The following is a 24,199-nucleotide window of genomic DNA, read 5'->3' as shown; positions in this document are numbered from 1 at the left end:
GAGCGGAGTGGACTGAAAATCCTTGGCTAGCGAAGACGTGTCCTAAAGGGCTGTACAAAATACCAGTCTGATTAAAACCAGCCCCCCTTGTTCTATCGTCCTGTCGACGATAGGAGAAGGGGAGCTAGTTTTAATCAGAATGTACAAACACAGGCACTTGTTTCATACATGGGTCCCCCTCCTTAATAATACCACTGTATTTAAGGAGGGAACCCATGTATGAAACAAGTGCCTGTGTGTACAAACTACGAATCGTCAGTGTAACGGCGTAATCTGATAAACAAAATTATATTTCTTTCATCTTCTGCGATCTGGTATCTTTTGACGCTTGCATCAAGTTGTTTTACATTTCACTCCAATCGCGGTAATCTCAGCGAGATTCGTCGAGGTCGGATATTTGGACTGACGCCCATCTGAGTGAGATTCGTCGAGGGTGGATATTTGGACTGACGAGTCTTCCGAAGACAGGGGCGGATCCAGGAACTGTGGTTACGGGGGGCGCCACTTTATGGGGCAGGGGGTCTGGGGGTCGCCTTGAGGCGAAGCCCTGGTGGGGGCCCAGGGGGCGAAGCTCCTGGATTTTACAGGTCTTATAGAGCTTGAAATATATCTCCTATTTAATCATTTGTACTATTTTCTATCATTTTTTATAAGGTGAAATTAATAAAAATGACGCAAATTTTAAGGGTTTTAGGAAAAAATTAAGTTCTCCCAATACAGTATTTCAAGAAAACTAAAGATTTTGTTATTTATTTCTCCGGGAGTGGATCTTTTATCGGTTAGTACATTTTTCTAAACAAGATACCACGATTTACCTTAAATTTGAAAATTTTAGGGGGGGGGGGGGCGGGGGGGGCGGGGCGGCTGCGCCCCCCCCCCCTTAAATCCGCCACTGGAAGAGGTGTCAGTCCAAATATCCAGCCTCGAAGAATCTCGCCGAGATTACAGTCGCTGTTATTTTGTGACGGAGAGTTGTGGGGTTGAGCCCCACGCGTGCCTTGGCCGATGTAAACCGAAGACGAAAAAATAAAAATAGGTTGTGACTATTCCTCCGCCAAACGTTTGACATATAGAAGAGAGAGTCGCGGATCTTTGGAAGAGACCTTAAAAACAGATCGAGGGCCCATGTCCTGGTAGGCGTTGGCACGATAAAGAACCCCCACTTTATTAAATGTAAAAAATTTGTGGCAATTCATTTAAAACTGATAACGTCTCTATATCAGTGAAAAGTTCTCGAACGGGACGTACATGTAATTTAACAATACACCCCCCCCCCCCCCCATTAAAACCAAGGTCCTGTGTCACAGAAGGAGTTATGAAGATAAAAAGCCGTCCTTGCTACGGCCCTAGGCGCCATGCAAAGGTCTTATGGTTCTTCATCTACACTAAGAGTGAACAGTTCTCAAAGAGACGTAGAACACACGAGTACCATACTCTGCAATGAGCGTGGCCAGGACGACACCTACTTCTACACATGGGGGTAAACTTTGTAAAAGAAAATCATATGTATTAAAATTCCTGGGCTATTGTCTAATTGCTAAGTTTCAGACTTTTATCAAATTAAACAGAAATAATATTTTTATACGAGAAGATACTTGTAATTTTGCTTCATTCAGAGCCTCTGAATATGTTTACTAACACAAATATTAAAAACATTTTTTCCCTCTCACTGTAATAGCAATTCACAATTTTACAACCAACATTTCCGACACCAAAATAACAGCTAAGCTTGCTTTATTACAAGCATTGAAATACCACCAGTACTTACAACATAAGTAAGGGAGTGTCTTATATATTTTATTTAAGTGACTCTGCTTGTGTTAAGACAGCGCTTCCCTTCACTTTTAGTTTGTTATTGTTGTTAGCCACATGTTTTAAAAGATTTTTCCCGAATCGAAATTGAGATGAGTCCTTTTGACCAGAACAAGTTTTACCTCCAAGAATATTTAACACTCAAAATACTGAAAGAGAAAATTTATTCTCGTAATATTTTCATTGAGCATGTTCAGAGGGTATATTTCACCCTATTTTTAAAAAAGCAATATTAGGAACTCGTTCTACAACAGGTAGGCCTATCTGAATTTTAATCAATAGATATAAATAGAGGAAAAAAGAATATATATATATATATACGTAAAATATTAAATAAAATATGACAACACGTTGTAAAACGTAAGCGCTTTCATTTTTAAAAAATCTTCAGACGTTTAAATATATATATATATCCAAATTGTGTTTTTAAAAAAATCACAGTGTCCGGTATAAAATATTAAAAGAAATAGAATAAACAGTACACAAAGTTAAAAATTTAAAAGAAATAGAATAAACAGTACACAAAGTTAAAAATTTAAAAGAAATAGAATAAACAGTACACAAAGTTAAAAATTTAAAAGAAATAGAATAAACAGTACACAAACTATTTTAAAATGTAACGCCTGAGGATTATAAAATGAAAGCGCTTGCGTTAAATTTTTAACTTTGTGTACTGTTTATTCTATTTCTTTTAATATATATATATATACCTGTGGTTCTACACGTCTCCTCATTTGTAACATGTATTGAATGATTGATTGAATATTATCTAACGTCCCTCTCGAGAATCTTTCACTCATATGGAGACGTCACCACTGCCGGTGAAGGGCTGCAAAATTTAGGCCTATGCTCGTCGCTTACGGCCTTTGAGCAGGGAGGGATCTTTATCGTGCCACACCTGCTGTAAAACAGGGTCTCGATTTTTGCGGTCTCATCCTTTACGACAAGTAAGGGGGTACTGAGGACCTATTCTAACCCAGATCCCCACGGGATTTGTAACATGTATACAATACCGACACTGCATAGAGTTGGAAAAAGAGCACCCTCGCTACAATTTTATAGCGCCCATCTGGATGCATTAGAGCACTTTTTTTTAACGATAAATTTTGGTATATATCTCTATGTTAATCATAACTCCGGTCTTCCAGGACACATCGGTCAAATTTTTCACAAAACAGTAGGAGTTATCTACCTTTTATTGCAAGACTTGATTTTGTCCCAGAATACAGTGGTAGCTGCCCTGAATGGAAATAAACTTCATATATTTAATGGTTCCATAACAACTCATCCCCTATAAAATTCACATAAAGTGTGCGACCATTCACCTCATCCGAAGTGATGGAATGCTCTGCCCTCTTAAACCTCGCCACAGGCCAGCCAGTCAGATAAATTCTGCAAGAAAGAGCAGCCTTTTAAGTGGCAGTCATCCATCAGCACCCCCTGAGACAGTGTGTGTGGAAGTGTTCTTTTCCGAACAATAAGGAAGATTTAAAAAATTTGATGAACTGATTTACTAATATCGCAAATGACCTTCCTGGCTTTACCAACATTAAAGACTGGCCTGCAAGGTAAGGACGTGCTATATAGAGTTTTGTGAAAGCTTGGGAACTTTTCTAAGTGCGGGTAGGGTAAAGCTTCTCCATTTGTAGACTGTTCACATTTTGAAATAAGATAATCGCCAAGAATGTGGTCAGTAAAGAATTAATAATGAACTATTGCCTCCCGTGGGTGAGCCCTGGGGGGAAATGTGATTGCCAAACCCTCTATGTTGTGTTTTATCTGTGTGTGCATGAGAGAGAGAGAGAGAGAGAGAGAGAGAGAGAGAGAGAGAGAGAGTTTCTGTCTCTTACACCAGGCTCTGAATCAGTCTTGACAACATTTGACAATATAGTATAACATCTATTCTATAATTTTAAGTGCAGAGGACCTTGGTACATACTTTTATTACAGTCACCGATCATTAGGTATAGAGGTCTCTGTATTCCATTACTTTAATTAATGTGACCCCTCTCAGATACTAGCACCTCATCATTCAGTGGAGAAGGATACAGTTATGCAGTGCTCTTTATTTTACCACAAGAGGCTCTTTTTGTTTCTCATTGAATCAGATGGCAATCGACAGTCTGTTTCATGGGACATTTTCCGATCAAAAAATGACATCGAATTCAACTTAGACATTCCTAAAAGACTGCCATGCATATAAACTACAAAGGGACAAAATGGCTAGTCCAGGAACTACAGATTTGACAAAGAGTTTGTTTTTCATAATATATCTCTAAAAGCTTCCAATAATGACATCCTCAATCAAGCCATCATCTCCATCTGCATTTCCCAGCGGTTTATTGTCCTTTAATAGTGACAACAAGGTCGATAGCTTTTATGCTGATTCTGTCTTTAAATTGTCCTGGGCTCCTAAACTCTTCCCTCAAACATGCTGACAAAAAAAGTTTTCATGGACAAAAATGACCCTGAATTCTCTTTAGCTATTGACGTGATTGCAAAAACAAAATTTAAATTGCTTCAAATTATTGATTGGGAACAGCACAGAAAGGACCAAGGGGTTGGATTTCATGTAGTAACCCTAATGCTACACAATTATTTCTGCCCAAAATCACCTAATCTGTGCTGGATTTAGGCAACAGTTGGCCTCCCATTGATTTCACAGGAATAAATTAAAGAAATAAATCCTGCAAGCAGGTGAATGCTGCACAGAAATTGATACTTATTGTGGTCCATGGTAAAATTAAATATCAAGATGGTTATCTTAACAGGTCAAGCCCATAAAGATTTGTAGTAAAACTTGGTAACGCTATTACATTTTAAAGGAACTGTACAAAGATAAGGTAACTTAAAACACAAAAAGATAGAAAAAGAGAAAAAAAAATCACATAGATGCTCTAAACAGCTGTTAGGGTATTTATCAGTAAAGCAGTCTTCAGACCATCTTACCCTGATAGAGTTTGTGGATCTGTGTAAACACTGAACTCTGTCAAGAGGTTTAACCTGCAGTGCTAACACACAGATTCAGAGATAACCATCTCCCCATAAAGGCCTGGTCTCATAGGGAGCTAATGAGCTGGATTATCCCCCTTGTGATCTGCATTCTTGAGTCCTGTTCTGTTCGTCTGGGTGACTGGATTTACACATTAGTTGTGTGGTTGTTGTCCGTGAGCTGTAGCTGTTACTAGCAACACCAGCATCTGTAGCAGCTTGTGTCAGAATCAATATCAGACACTTTAAATTTACATATCCTGAGAATTTATGGGATAAACTGACACTTCTTTATTTATACAATGCTCCACACCTTTCTGCAGTATTCATAAAAGATACTGCATATCATTAATTTTAAATCTATAATGATTACCTGTACTCAAATCATTATAAACGTGGATTAAGTAACTGGAAATGAGGGTTTTTGTTGTTGTTGGTAGTTCTAAAGAAACACACAGCAGATGTTCATTTGGTGCATGGTTTTAAAAACATTTATTCCATTTTTATTTTTCATAATGATAAAATAAAATCCAAACACCTGCTACCTAAATGCAACTGTTATTTTAAAACTTCTATATCAGCATTTTTGGCAAAGCTTTGGATCAGGGGAAGTAAGGCTAACTAGACAGGGAAAGAAGCACATGGAGAGAGGGGGAGGGAGATGTACCACCTGTGCCCCTCGCTCATGAGAAAGGGGGAGGGAGATGTACTGCCTGTGCCCCTCCCTCTGGAGAGAGGGGGAGGGAGATGATGTACCACCTGTGCCCCTCCCTTATGAAAGAGGGGAGGGAGATGTACCACCTGCACTCCTTCCTCTGAAGAGAGGGGGAGGAAGATGTACTGCCTGTGCCCCACCCTCTGGAGAGAGGGGGAGGAGATAATGTACTGCCTGTGTCCCTCTCTCTGGAGAGAGGGGAGCGAGATGTACCGCCTGTGCCCCTTCCTCTGAAGAAAGGGGGAGGAGATAATGTATCGCCTGTGCCCCTCCCTCTGGAGAGAGGGGGAGGGAGATGTACTGCCCGTGTCCCTCCCTCTGGAGAGAGGGGGAGGGAGATGTACTTGCCCGTGTCCCTCCCTCTGGAGAGAGGGGGAGGGAGATGATGCACCGACTGTGTCTCTCCCCTCCTTCCTCCAGAGTTAACTGTGAGACTGCCAAGCACATACCCTCACATAGAAAATGGCATCCTTCAGTAGAACATTACCTTTCATAAAATCAATATGTCCTTGACCTATGAATTAGCCATCAAAGGTAATCTACCTCCTCCCGCTTACAATGTAGAAACTATGAGGATGGAAGAACATGTTTGCTGCATTATATCACAGACTGTAACCCAGACGTAGGACTTTTTGACCCATGTTCAATTTGCAGCTTTCTCTTCCCTCCTCTTTACAACATTGTTACAGTCAATCACTAACCTTGACCTTCTGACCCCAACACAACAGGGATCAACCTTGACCTTCTGATCCCAACACAATCATCCTCTCCCTGTCTGCCATCTCTGTTTCAAATATGAGACTAAAAATAAAGGTGGCACTCTTCATATCGTGTCCACAACAATCGATCACTGGCAGTGACCTTGACCTACTATTATTTGAGCAAGAAATCTTCATCTTCCCACCTTTCATCATTAAAGTAAGCATGAGACTACAATTTCTGGTCTACATAGTACTCTTTATATTGTGTCTGCAACATATTTCCAATTGTCTGTTACCCCGGTGGGTGCTCCATCATCAAGGGAGTGGACTCAAATTTCCAGCACATGCACACAAGCAAGTTAATATATCCCCTGCAACTTTGTTGCAAGGGGATAATATTAAAGTTGGGACTCCTCCTCAAATACCCCCCGTACTGATACAAAGTAAGGGTACAACTTTGTGTGGTGTAATTTACTTCCCTATTATTCTCAAACCATCATCCTTAATTAATACAACCTGTCAGTGAATAGAACTGACATTTGAAAGATTCCCAAGCATGCCAAAAATCTACCTTATTAAATTCCTATATTCATCTTGTTTAATTTCCTAATTTAATTCATTAAATGAGCTAATCAGAGTACAAAAATGAGGAGGTAGAGTTTCCATTGTTTCAACTTTTTCATTCAGTTTATTCAAATGTAGTAAAAGAACACCTGATGTGACAAGATTATATCTTTTCATGTTGACCTAAATTAAACAGAGCAAGGCTTCATTTGATCAAGCACCCTTTGTTAAAGTGTTGTATCTAATGCACAGTAATCATCTACAAAAACATGCTTAAACTTCCTACCAACAAGAATTGGGGATATTCTGTTTGAATGGTTTGCGTGTCTCTGAATATCAAGAACCACTTTGGATATTGTCCCCTTACAAATTCTTCCTGTCAGCTGAGTCATGTATTTATAACATTACGCTCAGGTAGGAAATATATTATTGGCTGTTTTTAAACTGACTGGATTTAAATGTAAATCTGAGAGATAATATCACATTGAAGGTAATACCGCATTCTGAGGGACGATATTGACTTTCGTTTGGCTGAGCACACACTGAATTAGCTTATTAGAGGTAAGACAGCGATTTGTATTAATTCACACTTCAGGTATATAGGTTTGTATTTCTCTTTGTAATCGGACACAACATTTCGTGCAACAAAAGGAAAGGATTGATAAACAGGGGTTCAATGCCCAAAGCGACTTCATGTTGACTCAATGTCTCCTCTATTTTAATCACGTATGCACAAAATTAAGTGTCCCATGCAGGTGTGATAACATTTCAGTGGTTCAGTGATCAGGTAGAAATTGTGTTTATATTACATCTTTATGCCAGGGACTGACAGCAAATGCCATGAATTTAAAAACTGTTTATAATGTAAACATCTTCATTAAGTTGGTAGCACAATGTCTGAGGACATTAGAGGTACGGGTTTGACACCCAGGCTCTGTGCTGATAAGCCCCTGTACAACAAGCCTGTCCTGTCATCAGCCCCTCAGATCAGGTTTATCAGAGTTACACCTGATTAATTTAATGACCTACATATCTCTCCCCCCCCCACTCCCTCAGATCAACCTCTTCTCACTTCCTTTTACCTGTGTGCCCAGGTGATTCACAGGAACTGCACACCTTAATTTCAGGTGACCAACAGATAAATAATGAAATGATTCAGGATACAGGGAGTAAGTGAAACTTCCTATCTGGAGTTCACGACACCAAACTCGGAGCCATCATGTTCTTTTTATAGATACGGATTTGTCATGCTGATAATTTTATCAGAGCATCAATCTCTGTCAATTTAAACTTTTGTATAACTCAAAGGTAACTTGGATGATAAGAAACTCCAGTGGAAATACTATCATAAAATGTTCAAAGGTCAAGTACCCCTTACTCTGTGCTGTAGATAGCTCCACAATCTGACATATAAACTTTTTCCTGTCTCAGACATTGATATTGGATAATAATACCACGCCTTTATTTTAACAGCATTCATGATCAATGGTATGTGTTATCATTTACATTCCCACTGGCCAATATGAAATATTATAAATATAATGGTTATTGGAGAATTTAGCACACAATGATATTCACCAGTAACTATAAGAGATGCCCTAATGGGACAAATATCTCCACAACATACAGATAATGCACATCTGAACCCTGCATTACTGACCTTGATCTTGTCAACATGACCTTGATTTATGGTTATGGCAGACCCTCTAGTGTTAGGTGACCTTAGTGACAAGTATGAGTGTTTAATGCCTCTCTGTTCCAAAGTTACGGTTTGGACACATAAGATGTATACCAGACGAATATCTACAATGCACTTGTCAATACAAAAAGGCATTTACACAACAAAGTCCTTTGGGAGGGAGGGTACTTCTTTTCCATCCCCCTAACTTTCCTAGCTCCCCATCATTTCAAGTTTATAGATGCATCAATGTTAAATATACAAGATATAAAATTAACCATCACCATTTATATAGACAATATATCATTACACCAACACCAGAATACAAAATGGAGAAAAAAATCACTTTAATCATAACTTCAAACAAAGTTTTTAAAGACATTTACAAAAGCATATTGCAAGAGGAGTATATTTCTATGGAAACTACAAAGACTTCTTGAAATATTTATGTAAATACATCAATATTTCTGGTTGGCTGTTCCCAAGTGAAGTTATGGCCACTTCTTATGCAGAGGCACAAAGACTAGACCCCATTAATTCCCTCCACCATGAGTTTATAAAGTTCCAAACTGCATTTTTCATACAGCAACTCAGACCTCATCAAATGCTCAAATAACTAAATCTCTAAATTAAATATTTAAACAAGTGACACTGATAATTTATAATATTAGATATGCACAGTCTCAGATGTTATGCCTCAGCCTTCAAACCTCTCCACCCAAGATTACATAGAATTATGTAAACACAAACTGGTCAATTAAGACCCTATGTGCACCCTCTACATGCATATCTGAATATTGTGTGGGTGGTGTCAGTTTTTGGGGTCTCCATAGAAATATAGGTAACACACTGCAATTCAGCAGAAATGAAATTTTCAAACTGTCTTTTCAATTGATCGTTTGTAGTCTGCTTGTCGCCATCAAGGCTGAATAATCCACTCCAAAAACCAGCAAAATGAACTTCATTTCTCTAACAATTTGGCATAAGCTATGACACCAACCTTGATATTCTGATATACCGACATCAACAACACTAAGAAATGATTACTGTGGAATTGTTGGGGGATACAAATTTTGTACATTTAATGGGCAGCATTAATCTAAAACCTTAATGAAATCTCAGGTAACACACAGCAGGGGTGGATCCAGGAATTTTTTGAAAGTGGGGGGAAGGGGTGTTACCATTAATTTGTTGTGTATTTGGAGCTGCATGAGGGGTTTATTAGTGCGGGAGGAAGCTGGAGAGTCCCCCCCCCAAAAAAAAATAGTCCTAGTGGGCAACCACCATACCCTTTCACAGACAACTACTGCTGACAATGAGGATCGAACTTGGGCTGCAGAAGTGTCCTGCGAGATTCGAAACACACAATTCAAATCATGTAACCTCGGAATTGCATCTCAGCGGATATGTAAAAATCTCAGAATCCATGAAATTATATTTCACCCATAGTACAATGAATGACCAAAATTGGCCCCCATATAATTACACCACAATGTGCTCCTCTATAATCATTTGTTAAAAGCTTTATAAAGTAATTCAATTTAGCAATCTAATTAAAATCAGACTTCTTAGATCCGCGCCGTATACTCTGAGTAAGTAGATCTGACATAACCCGATTAGGGGTCATGTTCAGATGAACTTTATGTCAGCCAATCAGCGCGTCGGCTTTGAAATCGTCGGTGTTCACAATTCAAGGAAAGTGGCTGGGATGAAAACATATCGCAGCTAGATGTCACGTCACAATGCAACGTTGACATCGACTGGCATTACCTTCCTTGCGTTATTTAAGTAAACCATCTTGAAAACTATTCAAATCGTACCCATCCCTATTTATACATAAATCGGAATTCACAATTAATTCAATTTGGGTGTATTTCAAATCGTACATTTTGTTGTTTGTATGAACGGAATAGATTAGGCATTATTGCGAAAATTTTAAATTCGTTATGTGAGAATATACAATTTTACAGTGGGAATAAACTTCGTGGGAGAGAGATTACAGCAATTTGTTTACAAATGGCCAGGAACTGCCTAAATAGCCATCATTATCTGTATGGCGCAATCTGACTGGCTGATAATTCTCATAAATATTCCAAGCAAAAGGTCATGCAGACATGACCCCCTATGGGGTTATGTCAGATCCTATTATAGCGATTGTGAGCATATCCTAGAATCTGATTTTAATTAGATTGTTCAATTCACATGCTGTACATTTCAAACTTTGAAGAACTATACATTTTACAGCTACTTTGATGGCTCCAGGTCCATTTTGACAGTGACTTGTCCCTCGGTCTGTTGTACTATCTGGACACCCTTGGGTTTTACTGTAGTTCCTGGTGGCAGGAGATTGGCTAGACTCAGATTGAATGATCCTTTTAAGGTAATTGTAAGATTGCAAGCCTGGATCATTGTAGGAGAGATAGCCTCCATATTATTGTTAAAGTCCCTGTCTGATGTTTCCATCTTGATTGGTTGAGTTACAGGACTGGCTATGATTGGTTGAGTTATAGGACTGGCTGTGATTGGTTGAGTTATAGGACTGGCTATGGTTGGTTGAGTTATAGGACTGCCTGTGATTGGTTGAGTTATAGGACTGGTTGTGACTGGCTCAAGCAATGGTGGATCCAGTTTTTTGCTGATTTCCATCAAAAAGCTGTGGCCAGAGGTGGCACTCCTCCTAGTGAAGCAAGCTCTCAGGGATTCATTTGTGTATTTTCCCTCATACCCTGCTCTCATCATCATGTCACTAATGTAGCTGGACAATGCTTTGATCCCAAATACCTTATTTGTAAATCCTTTGGATTGTAGATAGAGGGGTTTGACATAGAAATAATTTGTTTCACATCGAGAAATGGCATGCAAGTACTTTTGCAGGAGCTTGTAGTATGACCTTGCATTCTCCACATCCTCGTAATGGATTATCTTACAAGGGAGATTTTCTGATTGAAGCACATCACAGTTAAGTTGTACATATTTTCCAAAGGCATTTTCAGAAAACTCAAAAGCATTGCATTTGAGCTTTTTATGATCTGTCACAGATGTGAGACCAAATATTTTCACATTGTAGAAGAACATGGCATAGCTGAGTCCTTTATTAGACTCTGTATCCAGTATGGACTTCTCCCACAGTACACGCTCCATCTGCGCTGTGATCATCCTGGGAGGAACTGCCTGGATCTCCTTGCTAATCCTCCTCATCCCAATGCTCAATTCTCTTTTGAATGAATCACCAGAGTCATTTCTAATGCTCCTGAGATAAGTGTTGATCTGAGATAGGATCCGGATCAGAGCTTTTTTAGAGAAACGCTCTCCATTTCCTTTCTGTAATTCTGCAATAAATATTGTCAGATACCTGACAAGTTCCTCGGAGGTAACCTTCAACAGGTCTTCAATCAGTGGAACTTTTACATCTCCTTCATTTCTGGACACTGCCCATAAATTCCATTTTTTGACGACATCCTTCATTTTCATCTTCACTTCCATTTTTGGTTTTCCCAATCCAAATATTCAACTCATCTCCAGTGATAATATTCTCTTGCAGCAATATCACCTATTAAAATCAATTATACATCATCAACATTCAATCATCATCAATTTGTGTTTATCAAAATTATAAAAACATATGAATATAAAATTACTGTTAAATCTGAAACACAGTTCTGAATCAAGATGTGTTTGTGAAACACATGACTGACTGTGATTGTGACTAAGACGTTGACCTATATTTGTCACACATTTATGATTTAACTTTTCATTTCACAAAGTATAAAAAGTTTCATAAAGGTCAGTGGATGTATAATACACACACAAAAAAAGAGGAGAAAACAAGTATTCTGAAAGTATTGCTTACGCAATACATGTCCCCTACCGACGCCCTCATTAATGGACGACAATTCGAGGAAAAGTACATTTGTTGTTGTTTGACCTTGAACTGTGACCCGATACATTGGTAACAAGTCACCATGCTAACCAGTGTCGAATTAATTTAATGTTTTGTTGTTCATACAGTTGACACATGTAGTTTTTATCAGGAATGAAGTTATAAAGGACTTCAAAATACTACCTACATGTACTATCAACTGTTTGATGGCCGATTTTGATTACCCACGACTGCAGGAATTAGCTCACTGACTACACATGTAATTAACAGATTTTACATATATATATTATACATTGTATATGTTCATTGATATGTTGCTTTTGTGATTAATGAGTTTGAAATATCAAATTAATGAACGTTTTTTTGAAAACAAAATGAATGATCGAGGCTCTTCAACTGCCTCTATTCAGATGTCCTACTTTCACTACATTTCCATCAAAACAATCCCAATCCTGTTGAATAAAAGACGTAAAAAATAAAAATCAATTTCCTTAAAACTTGTCCATCAAACGTTACAAAATTCGAACTTGATCTGTAGTTTGCCATGCTGAAACTACACTGCCAGTTTCAAATGAATCCACACAAGCATAACGGAAAAAAGTCTGGAAAATCAATATGGGACAGACTGACAGACGGACAGATGGAGAAGAAAGCTACAGTCCCCTCCGGTTTTACAAATCAGTAGGGGACTAAAAATATTAACTAATCATATATACATGAAATATAACATTTCATGATAACCTATGAATTCAAACTTTTTATGCTATTGTATTAAATTTGATATGAGGATTCATTGTTTAATCCAGTACGAGTGCAATAATTAGCATGGGTGCACTTAGAAAAAATTTACCACAAATATGCATTTTAGCAAATAATAAACCTGTAATTGAACCATTTCACTAATTTTCGTAACAAAAAATTGTGTATTGAATGACCTTTTGCAGATATAACAGTACACAGCCAATTTCTAAATCAATGCAAAGAGCATATTCAACAGAGATCTAAAGGTGATACTGAATTGCAGATATATTTGAATCAAAATGAACAAAAAGTACATAGTCCCTGATGGCTGAGTTGTCTGTTTCCTGTCTGGAAAGCATGATGTAACTGAATTGATGTAATGAAATGATTAAATCAGCCCCATAATGCTTTGCTATGAAGAGAGTTCCTTTCTAATGACACCCATTGAGTAGGGCTGAAACGATACGACTCCTTCACGATATGATACGTATTGCAATACTTACATTTTACAGAAGAAACTAAAAATAACTTTGAAGAAAAACTTGATTATGTATATAAGATTCAAAGTCACAATTTTAAAAGCAAACTGTTTCTAAACCACCAAATGGTAAGATTCCTGTTGGCTTCGTAGTTTAAACTGATTTAAGTTCATTATTGTTTTTGTCAGACTCAAGGCTGACAACAGTCTGGCCTGGATGTTATAAAAAAAATTGAGCACGTTTTCATTCACAAATTCGAACTCAGCACTCTAAATTGTACTCATTCTCAAAAGTGAAGGTTATAAAACTTTTAAAATCATTCTCATACCCAAATGGAGCACTTGCTCAAGATTTTTCAAGAATGCTTTGGAGCTTGCTCAGAGTTGTACTCAAAACAAAGACGGCTGAGTTTGAGATTGATTTATTGAGGTTTTACGCTGTTTTGGCAATATTTCAGCCAATTTTTTAGTTTGAGTACGGTAAAAGTTTCATAACCTCCAGGCCTGGCCGTTCTTGGATGTCATTTTGTCCCTCATACATGTAAATAATAATTACAGGTCAAGCCCAATGTATTTTACCAAATCCGATTTTGAAGAAAATGTTTCAAACCAAAGATCGAGGCAACGAATCGAACATTGAATGGAGGGTTTAAATAGAACAGTATCGATGTTTTTGTGAATCATTTCAGCCCTACCATTGAGCTGCTCACCAACTACCACTCCTCTCGGTTGATACAGTTTGACTCAAATATCCAGTGCTCTTTTGGTGTTTCCCCCCACTTTATCAGATTTGTTCTCTTGGCAACTAACTTATTTCATGCAACACATCATGTGGAACAGACATAAATATTTTGACATTTTTTCAGAACAATGTTAAAGCTCAGATTTTAAGCAAGTGTGAAATGATGTAGTTCTGACTGTGTGAGCCATTCTTTGCAACAATAGATTACTTAAAGATAAAGAGGTCCGACTCCAAGGTCATATTACATATATGTAAAGAAGACACGCCCTACCCAACTTTATTGCTTTTACTCCAGACTATTTTGTTTTATTGGCAAAATAATTCTGGAGACATGCAGAGCAAGATTTGTAAGTCTTAAAAATATGGGCTTATCAAAAGAAATTTATAATCTAGAGTATTTATAATGTCAGCATTACTAGATCTTACTCATAGACGCCTACACATTCATTTTACAAGTCTAAGAAACCTCAAACAGGTGCATGACAGATCTGCAACAACAAAAAAGCGTAAAATGATAAAATTATTTTTTTGAAAGATTATTTTAAAACTTGATTTAGTGATGGTATAGTTCTTACTTGATTCGTATTTGCAGTACAAGCACCAGCAATAAGGTATAGAGAAACGATAGTTGCTTTTTTTTTTCTTTCTTTTTTTTTTTTACCTGGAGCCATTTATTATAGGTATCATGGGCCCAGGAAATCAGGGGGGCAGATAATTTACATAATCCACACTCTCTCCAATCTTCTGCCCGACTTAATGCAGACAATTGAGAGAACCTGTCACCTTACATCACATAGTGGAATTCCTAGTGTGCGTGGTGTAAAAATTGTGCTACTGTATATTTATATTGCATGTGTAATCCACCTTGTGCATCGAGATCCACAATCAGGCAGCTTTTTGTTACTCTATCTCTGTACAGGTTTATACATCTACTTTGTAAAACATGATTTGCATCTTAAAAAGCATGCATCTTGTGGTCTTCTTCCTCCACTAGAAGTAAACATAGTGACTCACCGTGGTAATGTAAACAGGACTCAAACATCCACAGTCATCTGAAAGAGACAATAAAAGAAGTGTGTATTGATTAACTCAGCTGTCAAATGAGGGATATCAATTAGTCTAAGTACTGACAGAGTACTACAGAATGGAAGTCATTAGCTGTCTGTACAATTAATACTACCACAATTCTTTTGTTTCATGAATAAATAAAATAAGAATATCTAGTATTAAGTATAACTCAAGCTTGTCTGTAGCTTTACTGGGAGTTGGTTATGATATTCGAGATCTCCATGGCAGTCGGATCTCACTGCAGTCTAACCCAGTCTGTAATGGTAGCTGCTCACACAAGTGTTTTACATAGAAAGCTATTGATTTGTATTATTGTGTGCACTTTTTGAGACAAAAGGAGGACCTCTCTCTGAGGTAAGAGAGAATTGTTTCTTGTTTTTGTGTGCTATCTTCCATCACATTTTATTGATGGCATAGCTATTTTGTGTCTACAGAATTTCAACTTTATATATAAAGAGCTCCATTTTCTTTCATTAAATGTCATGCCTGCAGAGGGTTCTGACATAAATTGCAATCGGAATCTAAATTCTTTCTCGGTCACGCCTAACTGTTCCTGTTCGTTTATACAAATGTGCCACATGTATGTGCGCGGAGTGTGCAGTGCCACATGTATGTGTGCGGAGTGTGCAGTGCCACATGTATGTGTGCAGAGTGTGCAGTGCCACATGTATGTGTGGGGCATGTGCAGTGCCACATGTATGTGTGCGGAGTGTGCACTCTCTGACTCAAGATATCCCCTAGTACAACATCGTGACAGTGGCCCTACTGCTGTAGAAATGAAACTCAATGGGAACCAGTTTTTGTGACCAGGTGTGTACCAAGTAGACTGTGTTGTACCTGTAGAATTTTACACAGGCAGACAGAAATATTAACTGGTTTATCAGCATTGCATAGTGATGGCCAGGAATTTTTAATATCTTAACTGGTTTATCAGCATTGCATAGTGATGGCCAGGAATTTTTAATATTTCCATGAAAAAGTAATTGATAGGTGCTTTTCTAGGCCACATCTGAAATTTTCCCTGCAAAATCTTGACATGTTGGCATTTTTTGTTTTGGTCAGATTTCATAAACTTAGGACATTAATTCTGACAGGGGCATGGATAAATGCAATTTTTATCTGATCCACATAACTTCTTTCAAGTCCCAAGTGAACCAAGTTTCAAATTTTGAAGCAGTATAAGGCAGCCTATTGCAATGCATATCAGACTTCACACAGTATGTAGGATAAAACAGCCTCCAGACTCTGATGTAAATCATCAAACTTCTCTATGATCAATACCTGATAACAAGATAACTATATTCCGACTGATAAAGTTTATGCAGTATTGATTTTTGGGAACAATTAGCAGGTATCTGTTCAATACAAAGATATACTTTCAATTGACAAAGTCTACCATCCATTCTAAAAAGTGCAATGACCTTCAATGTCTGCTGAACAAAAGCATTTGTGCATACTGCTCTGACAACCTGTGGCAGATTAACTATGTAGATTTTGAGATATCGGTATTTACAAATAGTTTTCAGGTCAACTATGCGTAAAATGCTCAGTAATGTCATCATTGATACTTAGTCAGGAAATGACAAGTAAATTTTTTGAAAAATACTCAATTTCCCTAAATACCTAAATAAATGCAGGCATTATCTCATGCAGAAGTTTTCGAGCATTAATGGTCAGGTCCTTCTTTATCTCAGTGATGGCTACAGACAGATGGATATCTAGGTGCCATCAATCATTTTTCTTAGGTCTGGAGATCAGTGTATCAATACATCTACTAATGTATAGAGCGAGCCCTCCATCACTCGATAGACAAGTTTCATTAGACATTAACTTACACAAAACAGATGTTTCAGCCAGATTTTAGCACAGAATTCATGCATCATGCACGTTTTACATTGAAATTCATCTGACCTGGTGAAAACTCCCATTTGACAGGATTCTGCCACTGCAATATGTAAGCACTCTGCATGCTACATGAAGTACAGCATTTCATCAGAGCCTCTATTATTGTTACCATGACAATTATAATTGAGATATATTTACTGAAGTTCATTCACAATTTTCTCTAAGAAAAAAAAAAGCGAATATCAAACTGTTAACAACTTCTCAGATTAGTATGTAACAGTTATAGAACAATTAACTCTCATTATAATTAAGAGTATTTTAATCCAAAATCTGTATGCTTCTGGTCTATGGTTAACAGATCCCTACTGGTATAATACACAGTGCTGCTTCATAGGTCCAGAAAATCTGGCTGAATTTATGTCACCCGAAATGTGACCTGTTTAATTGAGTAACTCGAGAGATCACACCTCCTCACACATTTCAGATATTCCAGTTATTTAATTCTTCCAGATTTGTCAGTTAACGTCAGGCATCAGTTTGAAAGCCCCTCCAGATGCTCGTTTTTATTGCTATACTTCTGTTTCTGCAGGTTTGGGTTTTTTCCCCCCTTATCCTGTGCCTACTTTAAAACAAATATAATAGCCTCCGATTTATAACTATCATGAATCATAGTGCAGGGTTTAAGTTAAAAATAACCCTCACCTCCACATTACAATTATCACCCCAAATTTTTTTTTTTTTTTTTTTTTACAAAATGATAAAAATCCTCCGTTTGTAGATAAGACTTCTCTTTCATGGCAAAGTGTACAGCACTTTTCTGATTGCCATGATTAAATTAATGATGAATTTAACACACAGAACTACACTGCTCAGGTTGTCACTTGTTTACTCTTGTTCAAGTTTACAATAATTTTTTTCTTACATTGGATTGTGACACTGACATATCAGGCAATTAGTAGACCCTCTGAAATGACAGCCAACCACTCGTTACAGATTCCAGGGTTTTATCCAGATTTTAGATGTTAATACCTAAGGGAAATTTTGAGAATGCAGGCATGGGCTCCCAGGGGGCAGGGTTTAGGGGCAACCCTACTCAGTTTACAATATTTCAGAACACATATGTTTAAATGACTAATTACTGATCACTATTTACATTGTTGGACTTTGGTTATATTAGTTATATATAGAAGATTTTTGTTAAAAACTTCTATACAATTGAAGAGTTTTCTACATCTGAAAGGAAATGTTAATAGGTCTGTGAGAGCGGAAATATATTCATATTTTGTGAAAAGGGGAAAGGTACCTTTTACTGGTAGTAAATAGAACCTTGATAAATTCCAGGATGTGATGAGATTCAACATTTTAATGTTCCTGATCGCAAGAAGCAGTGTCAAATTCAGCATCCCCGATCGCACTGAGGGTAAAATTTAGTGTCCCTGATTGCAATAAGGGTAAAATTTAGTGTCCCTGATTGCAATGAGGGTAAAATTTAGTGTCCCTGATCACAATATGTGTTGGATAACATTTGGTGTCCCTGATCACAAGATGTGTTGGGTAACATTTAGTGTCCCTGATCACAAGATGTGTAGGGTAAAATTTAGTGTCCCTGATCGTAAGATGAATAGGGTAACATTTAGTGTCCCTGATCACAAGATGTGTAGGGTAACATTTAGTAGCAGTGTCTATCTGGTAACCTACCTGATACTTAATCATAGAGCCCCACATTATACTCAATTACTTATAGTTATTGTCCTAATAATTTCAGTCTTTTGTGTGATGATCACCTGATAAGTGTCGACATGAGAGGAAACCGTCAGTGGGTTACGTATTGTGTGATAGTTTGGTTTGTAAGACACAGATCACCCCAATGTCTCAGGACACCTCTGCTCCACTTCCTGATGTTACTTTCACCCCCCAGGGATAACGCTGGCTCACTGTTTGTGTAAGCAATGATTGCCATCCCTCAGGCCCCCACATACCTCTAACATTATGTAACCCATGTTCTTCTGTAAAACAACTACTCTATATCATAACAAGCCATCAAATAATAGCACTGAGTGGTGGGATAATTACAAAAATGACTTACATTGAGGTTCGTATAACACATTTACTGACATTTCTGCTTGCAATGATTTATTTTAGAATTAGTTCCACAATGATATTACATTGAAGTTGTCACTTCCACAATACGCGGGTCGAGATTCTACTAATAAGTCTTCTGGACTGGCATATGGTTGAATTACTTGAGCAGAATGTTGTGTTATGATCCTTTTGTAAATACATCAGCTGGGTCATTTACCCACTAAGTCAATTACCGGTCAATAAGCCGACATTAATCCCTCACCGCTAATCATATTAAGGCCTCATCGGATTCTACAGTCCTTGTACTGCAGTAACAGTGCACTAATATATCAATACTGGACATTGTGAAACGACAACCATAGTGGGCAGCTGGCAGCACTGGATTTGCACTGCTTAAAACATGGTCAAAACATAAGAAAGAAATTTTCTCCTTTCAATAGATTTTTGAAAACTAGTGGTTCAAAGGATATGTCCATTGAAGTTTTGTTCTGATCAGTGGGAAGTGACATTTCATTGTATACCCGGTAGACTGTCAAAATTTTTAAAATGTCCAATTTATTTTATTTATATTTCAAACACTTGATGCCAAATATGTGGGGAAATGTTCTACATGTAGAGCAGACGTTTAATGATTAACAATTTGTATTTGCTTACTCATCTAAGAACTTTTACACCTGGTTCACGTGTATCATACACATTAGGGGCCTTAAAATATAATTACCCTGGAGAATATTTTTGTGCTTTGAGAATTTTAAATGACCAAGGACATTTAAATTGCTAAAAAGTAGTACATTATAATAATAAAGATTTTTTTTTTAATTTAGCTATGCTACTCCAAACATCTAATGGATCTACAATACTTTCATTTTGTTAATTATCATATGTCTGTAGAAATGAATATACATTTTTAGGTTTTCATTTATATTCTTATATCTTAATTTTTTCCATTTCATTTTGAATATCACATAACTTATAAGTGTACTGGTCATGCATGTTAACATGTTTGTTTAATATGTAGGCTAAGGGTGAATAGTTTGTCTTCACTTAGAAAAAAAATAAAGATTCCAGTTAAAACTCAGAATGACTGCATGAAACATTGAGCAAGTCAGACAAACCACCAGATAAGCAAAGATTCTATAAGTCTGCTCCACCCTGTTCAGTATTGTTTACAGAATGCAATCACTGTTTGAATCAGATACCCCTTGGATCCACCATATGAAATTTTGCGTCCCACTCACCTGCAAAGACTTTAAAGACGTTGACGTAGTGGGGAGTTCAAAACAAGCTTTCACTTTCAGAGATTTTTTTAAGGGTCTGTAAGGGGCCGAAATAAGGCCTCATTACCAATACCAAAAAGCAGGTATTTTCCCCAATAAACAAGGAGAACAAATCAAAGCAGCTAGGGTATCCATATTGTTCATAAATCTTCACATGCTCACAGATTACAAGTTTTGCTTCAAAATTGTTAAGTGAATCTAATTTTTTGGCCTCTATTAATTTGAATGTGGTAAGCTTTGACCAAATTTAAAATCAGAACAAGTCCAATGATAACTGAATGCACTGGTCATGGAACATGGAAATCAAGACCTTAAATAAAACCGACTTTACTGACAGATGAGTCTTAAAAAATACATGTCACATGACTTTTTTCCAGTGATTGGTCTCCACATAAGTTGCAAATGATGTTGTTGTCATGTAAACAAACACTCATTTCCTACCCTACCCCAGACAGATTTTTTTTCTTCTCTTTTATTTTAGGCTTTTATTTTCTCCCTTAAATGATGCACAACTTTTAAATTATCTCTCTTTGGTAAATGAATATCATCTACCTAGCAACAGTACTCTGCATGGTAGAAAATTAACCAGCATCACGGTATCCAATTGAGATCAATCAAAATTGGTCAGCTGAAAAATTCAAGAGCAGACAAAAATTTGAGGCACAATTGGAGAAGCTTTAAACGTGAGCAAGAAATGGCACCTGAAGACAAGAATAACCAAGTGATGATAGAATTTTATTATACTGTGAAGAAAGCATTACACAAAAGAAAAAAGGCATAATAGCAGGGAAGAAAAGGGAGGTTTGAAGCTGAAGTTTGAGTACCTTTGTACTATTGGTAAGGAGAATAAAGAATTGGTAGTAAGCTAGGTGATCTACCAGCTGAACTTAATCCCTGCACTTTAAGGACACCCAATCTGTCTCATGTTCCATTCCCAGAAACATCAGAAACAGGTCTGCAGTACCAAATGTCAGAAGAACAAAATACCCAATCTGTCTCATGTTCCATTCCCAGAAACATCAGAAACAGGTCTGCAGTACCAAATGTCAGAAGAACAAAATACCCAATCTGTCTCATGTTCCATTCCCAGAAACATCAGGCAGAAACAGGTCTGCAGTACCAAATGTCAGACGACAAAATACAAAACCAGAGAAAGATACCGACCAAGAATCTCTGAACATTTTATTTGGAGTGCTAACAAGTTTATGCAATTGAGCCTATTTTACAGCTACACATTAAAACTTAAAAAAACAAATTTCATAATATACATGTATAACTTCATAATCAAAGAACTGTAGTTCCCTAGTCTGAATACTCTGAGTGGACACTTCAGTGCCTCACTTCATGAAATCCTACATTTAATACAACCGGTATATATCTCCGTATTTTTACACTGTTGCCTCAAGATTTCAATGAATCCCTACTATACTTGTAACATAACATACCTTCAAACAATTATCAAAACCCTATTCAAACTGAATTTTTTTTATCCTGTTTAATTGCCAGTCATCCATACAGTCTTGCTGACTATAGAGTATGGTTCTGCAGCCAATACGCGTATCAAAACTTCGCCGCGAGTTACGTCCCTTTGCGGGGTCAGCCAAAGGTTAATCGGTGAAAAACCAAGTTTTCCTTCTTTACCTTACCATATGCAAGATATTATTACTTTGAATTTTAGCCAATTACCAAATTTTCATACAAGTTAATGGGTTGCCCCAATCTGGGGCATTATTGTAGTTGACTGCAATTGATGAAAAAATAACAGATGTCAAAGCTATAGATGGGAAAATTACAAAAGCCAACATAGGGAAATACGATTTTTATCCGGGAGATGGTGGACAAGGGACGTAACTTTTGCGAAGTGTTGATACGTGTATTAGGCAGGGTGTATTAAAATTATTGTGTGTTCAACTAATTGCAGAAATGTTTGTTTTAAATACTGATTGATGATGTTATCCTTGTGTATAGAGAAAGTCATTGTGTGCCAAAAGGACTAGCCCGATGCTCAAACACTTGTAAACCTAAAGTCAGGCTAGTAAAATGTAGGTCAGTACTAGGCAATCAAGACTTGAAAAATACTTTCTTTGCAATATACAGAAAAATAAATTTCAAATTATATGATGATGAAGCTGAGATATATATATGACTTTCTCAATGAATTCATCTCGGTTGATATCCGTCCATGTTTGGTTCTGCTTTAAACGAACTAGTTTATGCAACCAGGAAGAAAAGAAAGTTGGAGTCATCAGATAATGAAAAAGTGAAGATAACAAACAGTGATCAATCTTAAAACTCCATCATTACGTCAAATGCTGTCCAACATATTTTATACCAATTGTTAAGCCATTCTTGGCACACTGATTTTGACTATGGATAACTCTGATATAGGGCTCACGGCAGGTGTGACTGGTCGACAGGGGATGCATATTCCTCCTATGCACCTGATCCAACCTCTGGTGTGCCCAGGGGTCCATGTTTGCCCAACTCTCTGTTTTGTATATTGCTTATCATAGGAGTTGTGAGATTGATTGCTCTAATTGTTATCTTCACCTTTGAAATTCATGCTTAGAAGTTAGAAAGCAATATTTATTGGTATTAAATCCCATGTCTCATGTTTTTGTCCCAAGTTTCTAATATTGGTTGCAGTCTTTTCTTCATAGAATAAAAAAAACCCAGAGATATTTGTAACAGAGATTTAGCAGCGTTCCCAATTCTTGAATTATCCGTGGTCAAGGTCTCCGTTTCTTTCAACCATGTTCATACTGTACCATCTTATAGTCAATCAAGTTGAAACTAAAATATTGTAGATGCTATATATTTTCAGAGGATATTGAAATTAACTTCAAAGTCAAATAAAAGTGAAGTTTTAAGACTTCAGCAGTTCGGGAAATGTTTACGATTTAGAATCTACCTATTTTTTGCTTTTCATAAATTACTCACCAAATCATTTCAATTAAAACTTGGTCAAGTTCGATTTGAATTTATGATGAGAATGAAATAAACTTAAATTCAACATCAATTTATTAAACCAATGAATAAAAATGAAGTACTCATAGGTAGAGTCACATTCCACTGTTACAGCCTATACATTAAAATTGTCTCTGGTAGGAAAATACGAAAATTATAGTGAAGTTTTTAACCGTTTATGTTCCTTTGTCTCCACTGTCTGTACTTTTCTTCTTAACTTTGTTTTTCTCTGCTTTGTAACATGTAGGCATAGCCTACTTTAAAAATCTTATAATGATAGGTCTAAAGCACGTGCAATAAACTGGGATGAGGAAATTCGAATAGTTACAGCTCAGTTAAGATGCTCCACTCATTAGCCTAGTTTCTTCATTGATGCGGTCAGTATTCATGTGTATCATGTTCAGTTTTTATGAGTGCATGTTGTACCTATTTAGATTGCCTGTTATCTCTGTCAAGCTTAGGATTTCCCACCTTTCAAAATGAGCAGTGACCTTCACCTTTCATGCGAAAGCTTGGAATTTTGGGAAGGGTGTGATGTCATAGCTTCTTGCGATCTCGCTTGATAGGGAGACTTTTTCAGGGACAATATTTTTATATCCTTTCCGGTAGGTTTAAATATAGATAATTTTGTATAATTTAAGTAGATACAACAAGTAAC

General features: G+C 37.1%; 2 protein-coding genes across 28 annotated transcripts in view; one reads left to right on the top strand and one right to left on the bottom strand.

Moving 5' to 3' along the window:
* LOC125672004 (protein 4.1-like) overlaps window positions 1-24,199 on the top strand; it is a 50,849-nt gene that overhangs the window by 5,059 nt on the left and 21,591 nt on the right. For 2 of the 24 annotated variants that reach the window (XM_056162482.1, XM_056162465.1), the window contains exon 1: window positions 24,013-24,146. The exons of 14 other annotated variants lie outside the window; for them this stretch is intronic. Coding sequence is in view for 1 of the 10 variants with exons in the window: in XM_056162462.1 (XP_056018437.1) it covers window positions 19,293-19,307 (15 nt within the window). In the remaining 9 variants the exon portion in view is untranslated. Of the gene's footprint in view, window positions 1-3,273; window positions 3,381-7,032; window positions 7,198-7,273; window positions 7,345-10,666; window positions 10,842-15,598; window positions 15,725-18,617; window positions 18,636-19,231; window positions 19,308-24,012; window positions 24,147-24,199 lie in introns of those variants that run through there. 8 more of the 24 variants (XM_056162469.1, XM_056162467.1, XM_056162470.1 and 5 more) reach the window with 8 other exon arrangements.
* LOC130054080 (uncharacterized) lies at window positions 8,792-24,068 on the bottom strand. Of its 4 annotated transcripts, none has more exons than XM_056162485.1 (3): window positions 23,968-24,068; window positions 15,317-15,354; window positions 8,792-12,011 (listed from the first exon to the last, which is right to left on the bottom strand). In XM_056162485.1, the coding sequence occupies exon 3, from the start codon at window positions 11,942-11,944 to the stop codon at window positions 10,706-10,708; it is 1,239 nt and encodes a 412-aa protein (XP_056018460.1). In that variant the 5' UTR covers window positions 11,945-12,011; window positions 15,317-15,354; window positions 23,968-24,068; the 3' UTR covers window positions 8,792-10,705. The 4 variants fall into 4 exon arrangements, with proteins under 4 accessions (XP_056018460.1, XP_056018462.1, XP_056018464.1 ...); XM_056162487.1 differs by lacking the exon at window positions 23,968-24,068 and adding an exon at window positions 23,715-23,934; XM_056162489.1 differs by lacking the exons at window positions 15,317-15,354; window positions 23,968-24,068 and adding an exon at window positions 14,964-15,071.

Source organism: Ostrea edulis, chromosome 4, assembly GCF_947568905.1.
Source record: "Ostrea edulis chromosome 4, xbOstEdul1.1, whole genome shotgun sequence".
Classification (NCBI taxonomy): domain Eukaryota; kingdom Metazoa; phylum Mollusca; class Bivalvia; order Ostreida; family Ostreidae; genus Ostrea; species Ostrea edulis.
Note: the sequence above shows the minus strand (reverse complement) of the source record. Positions and strands in the feature narration are given on the sequence as shown.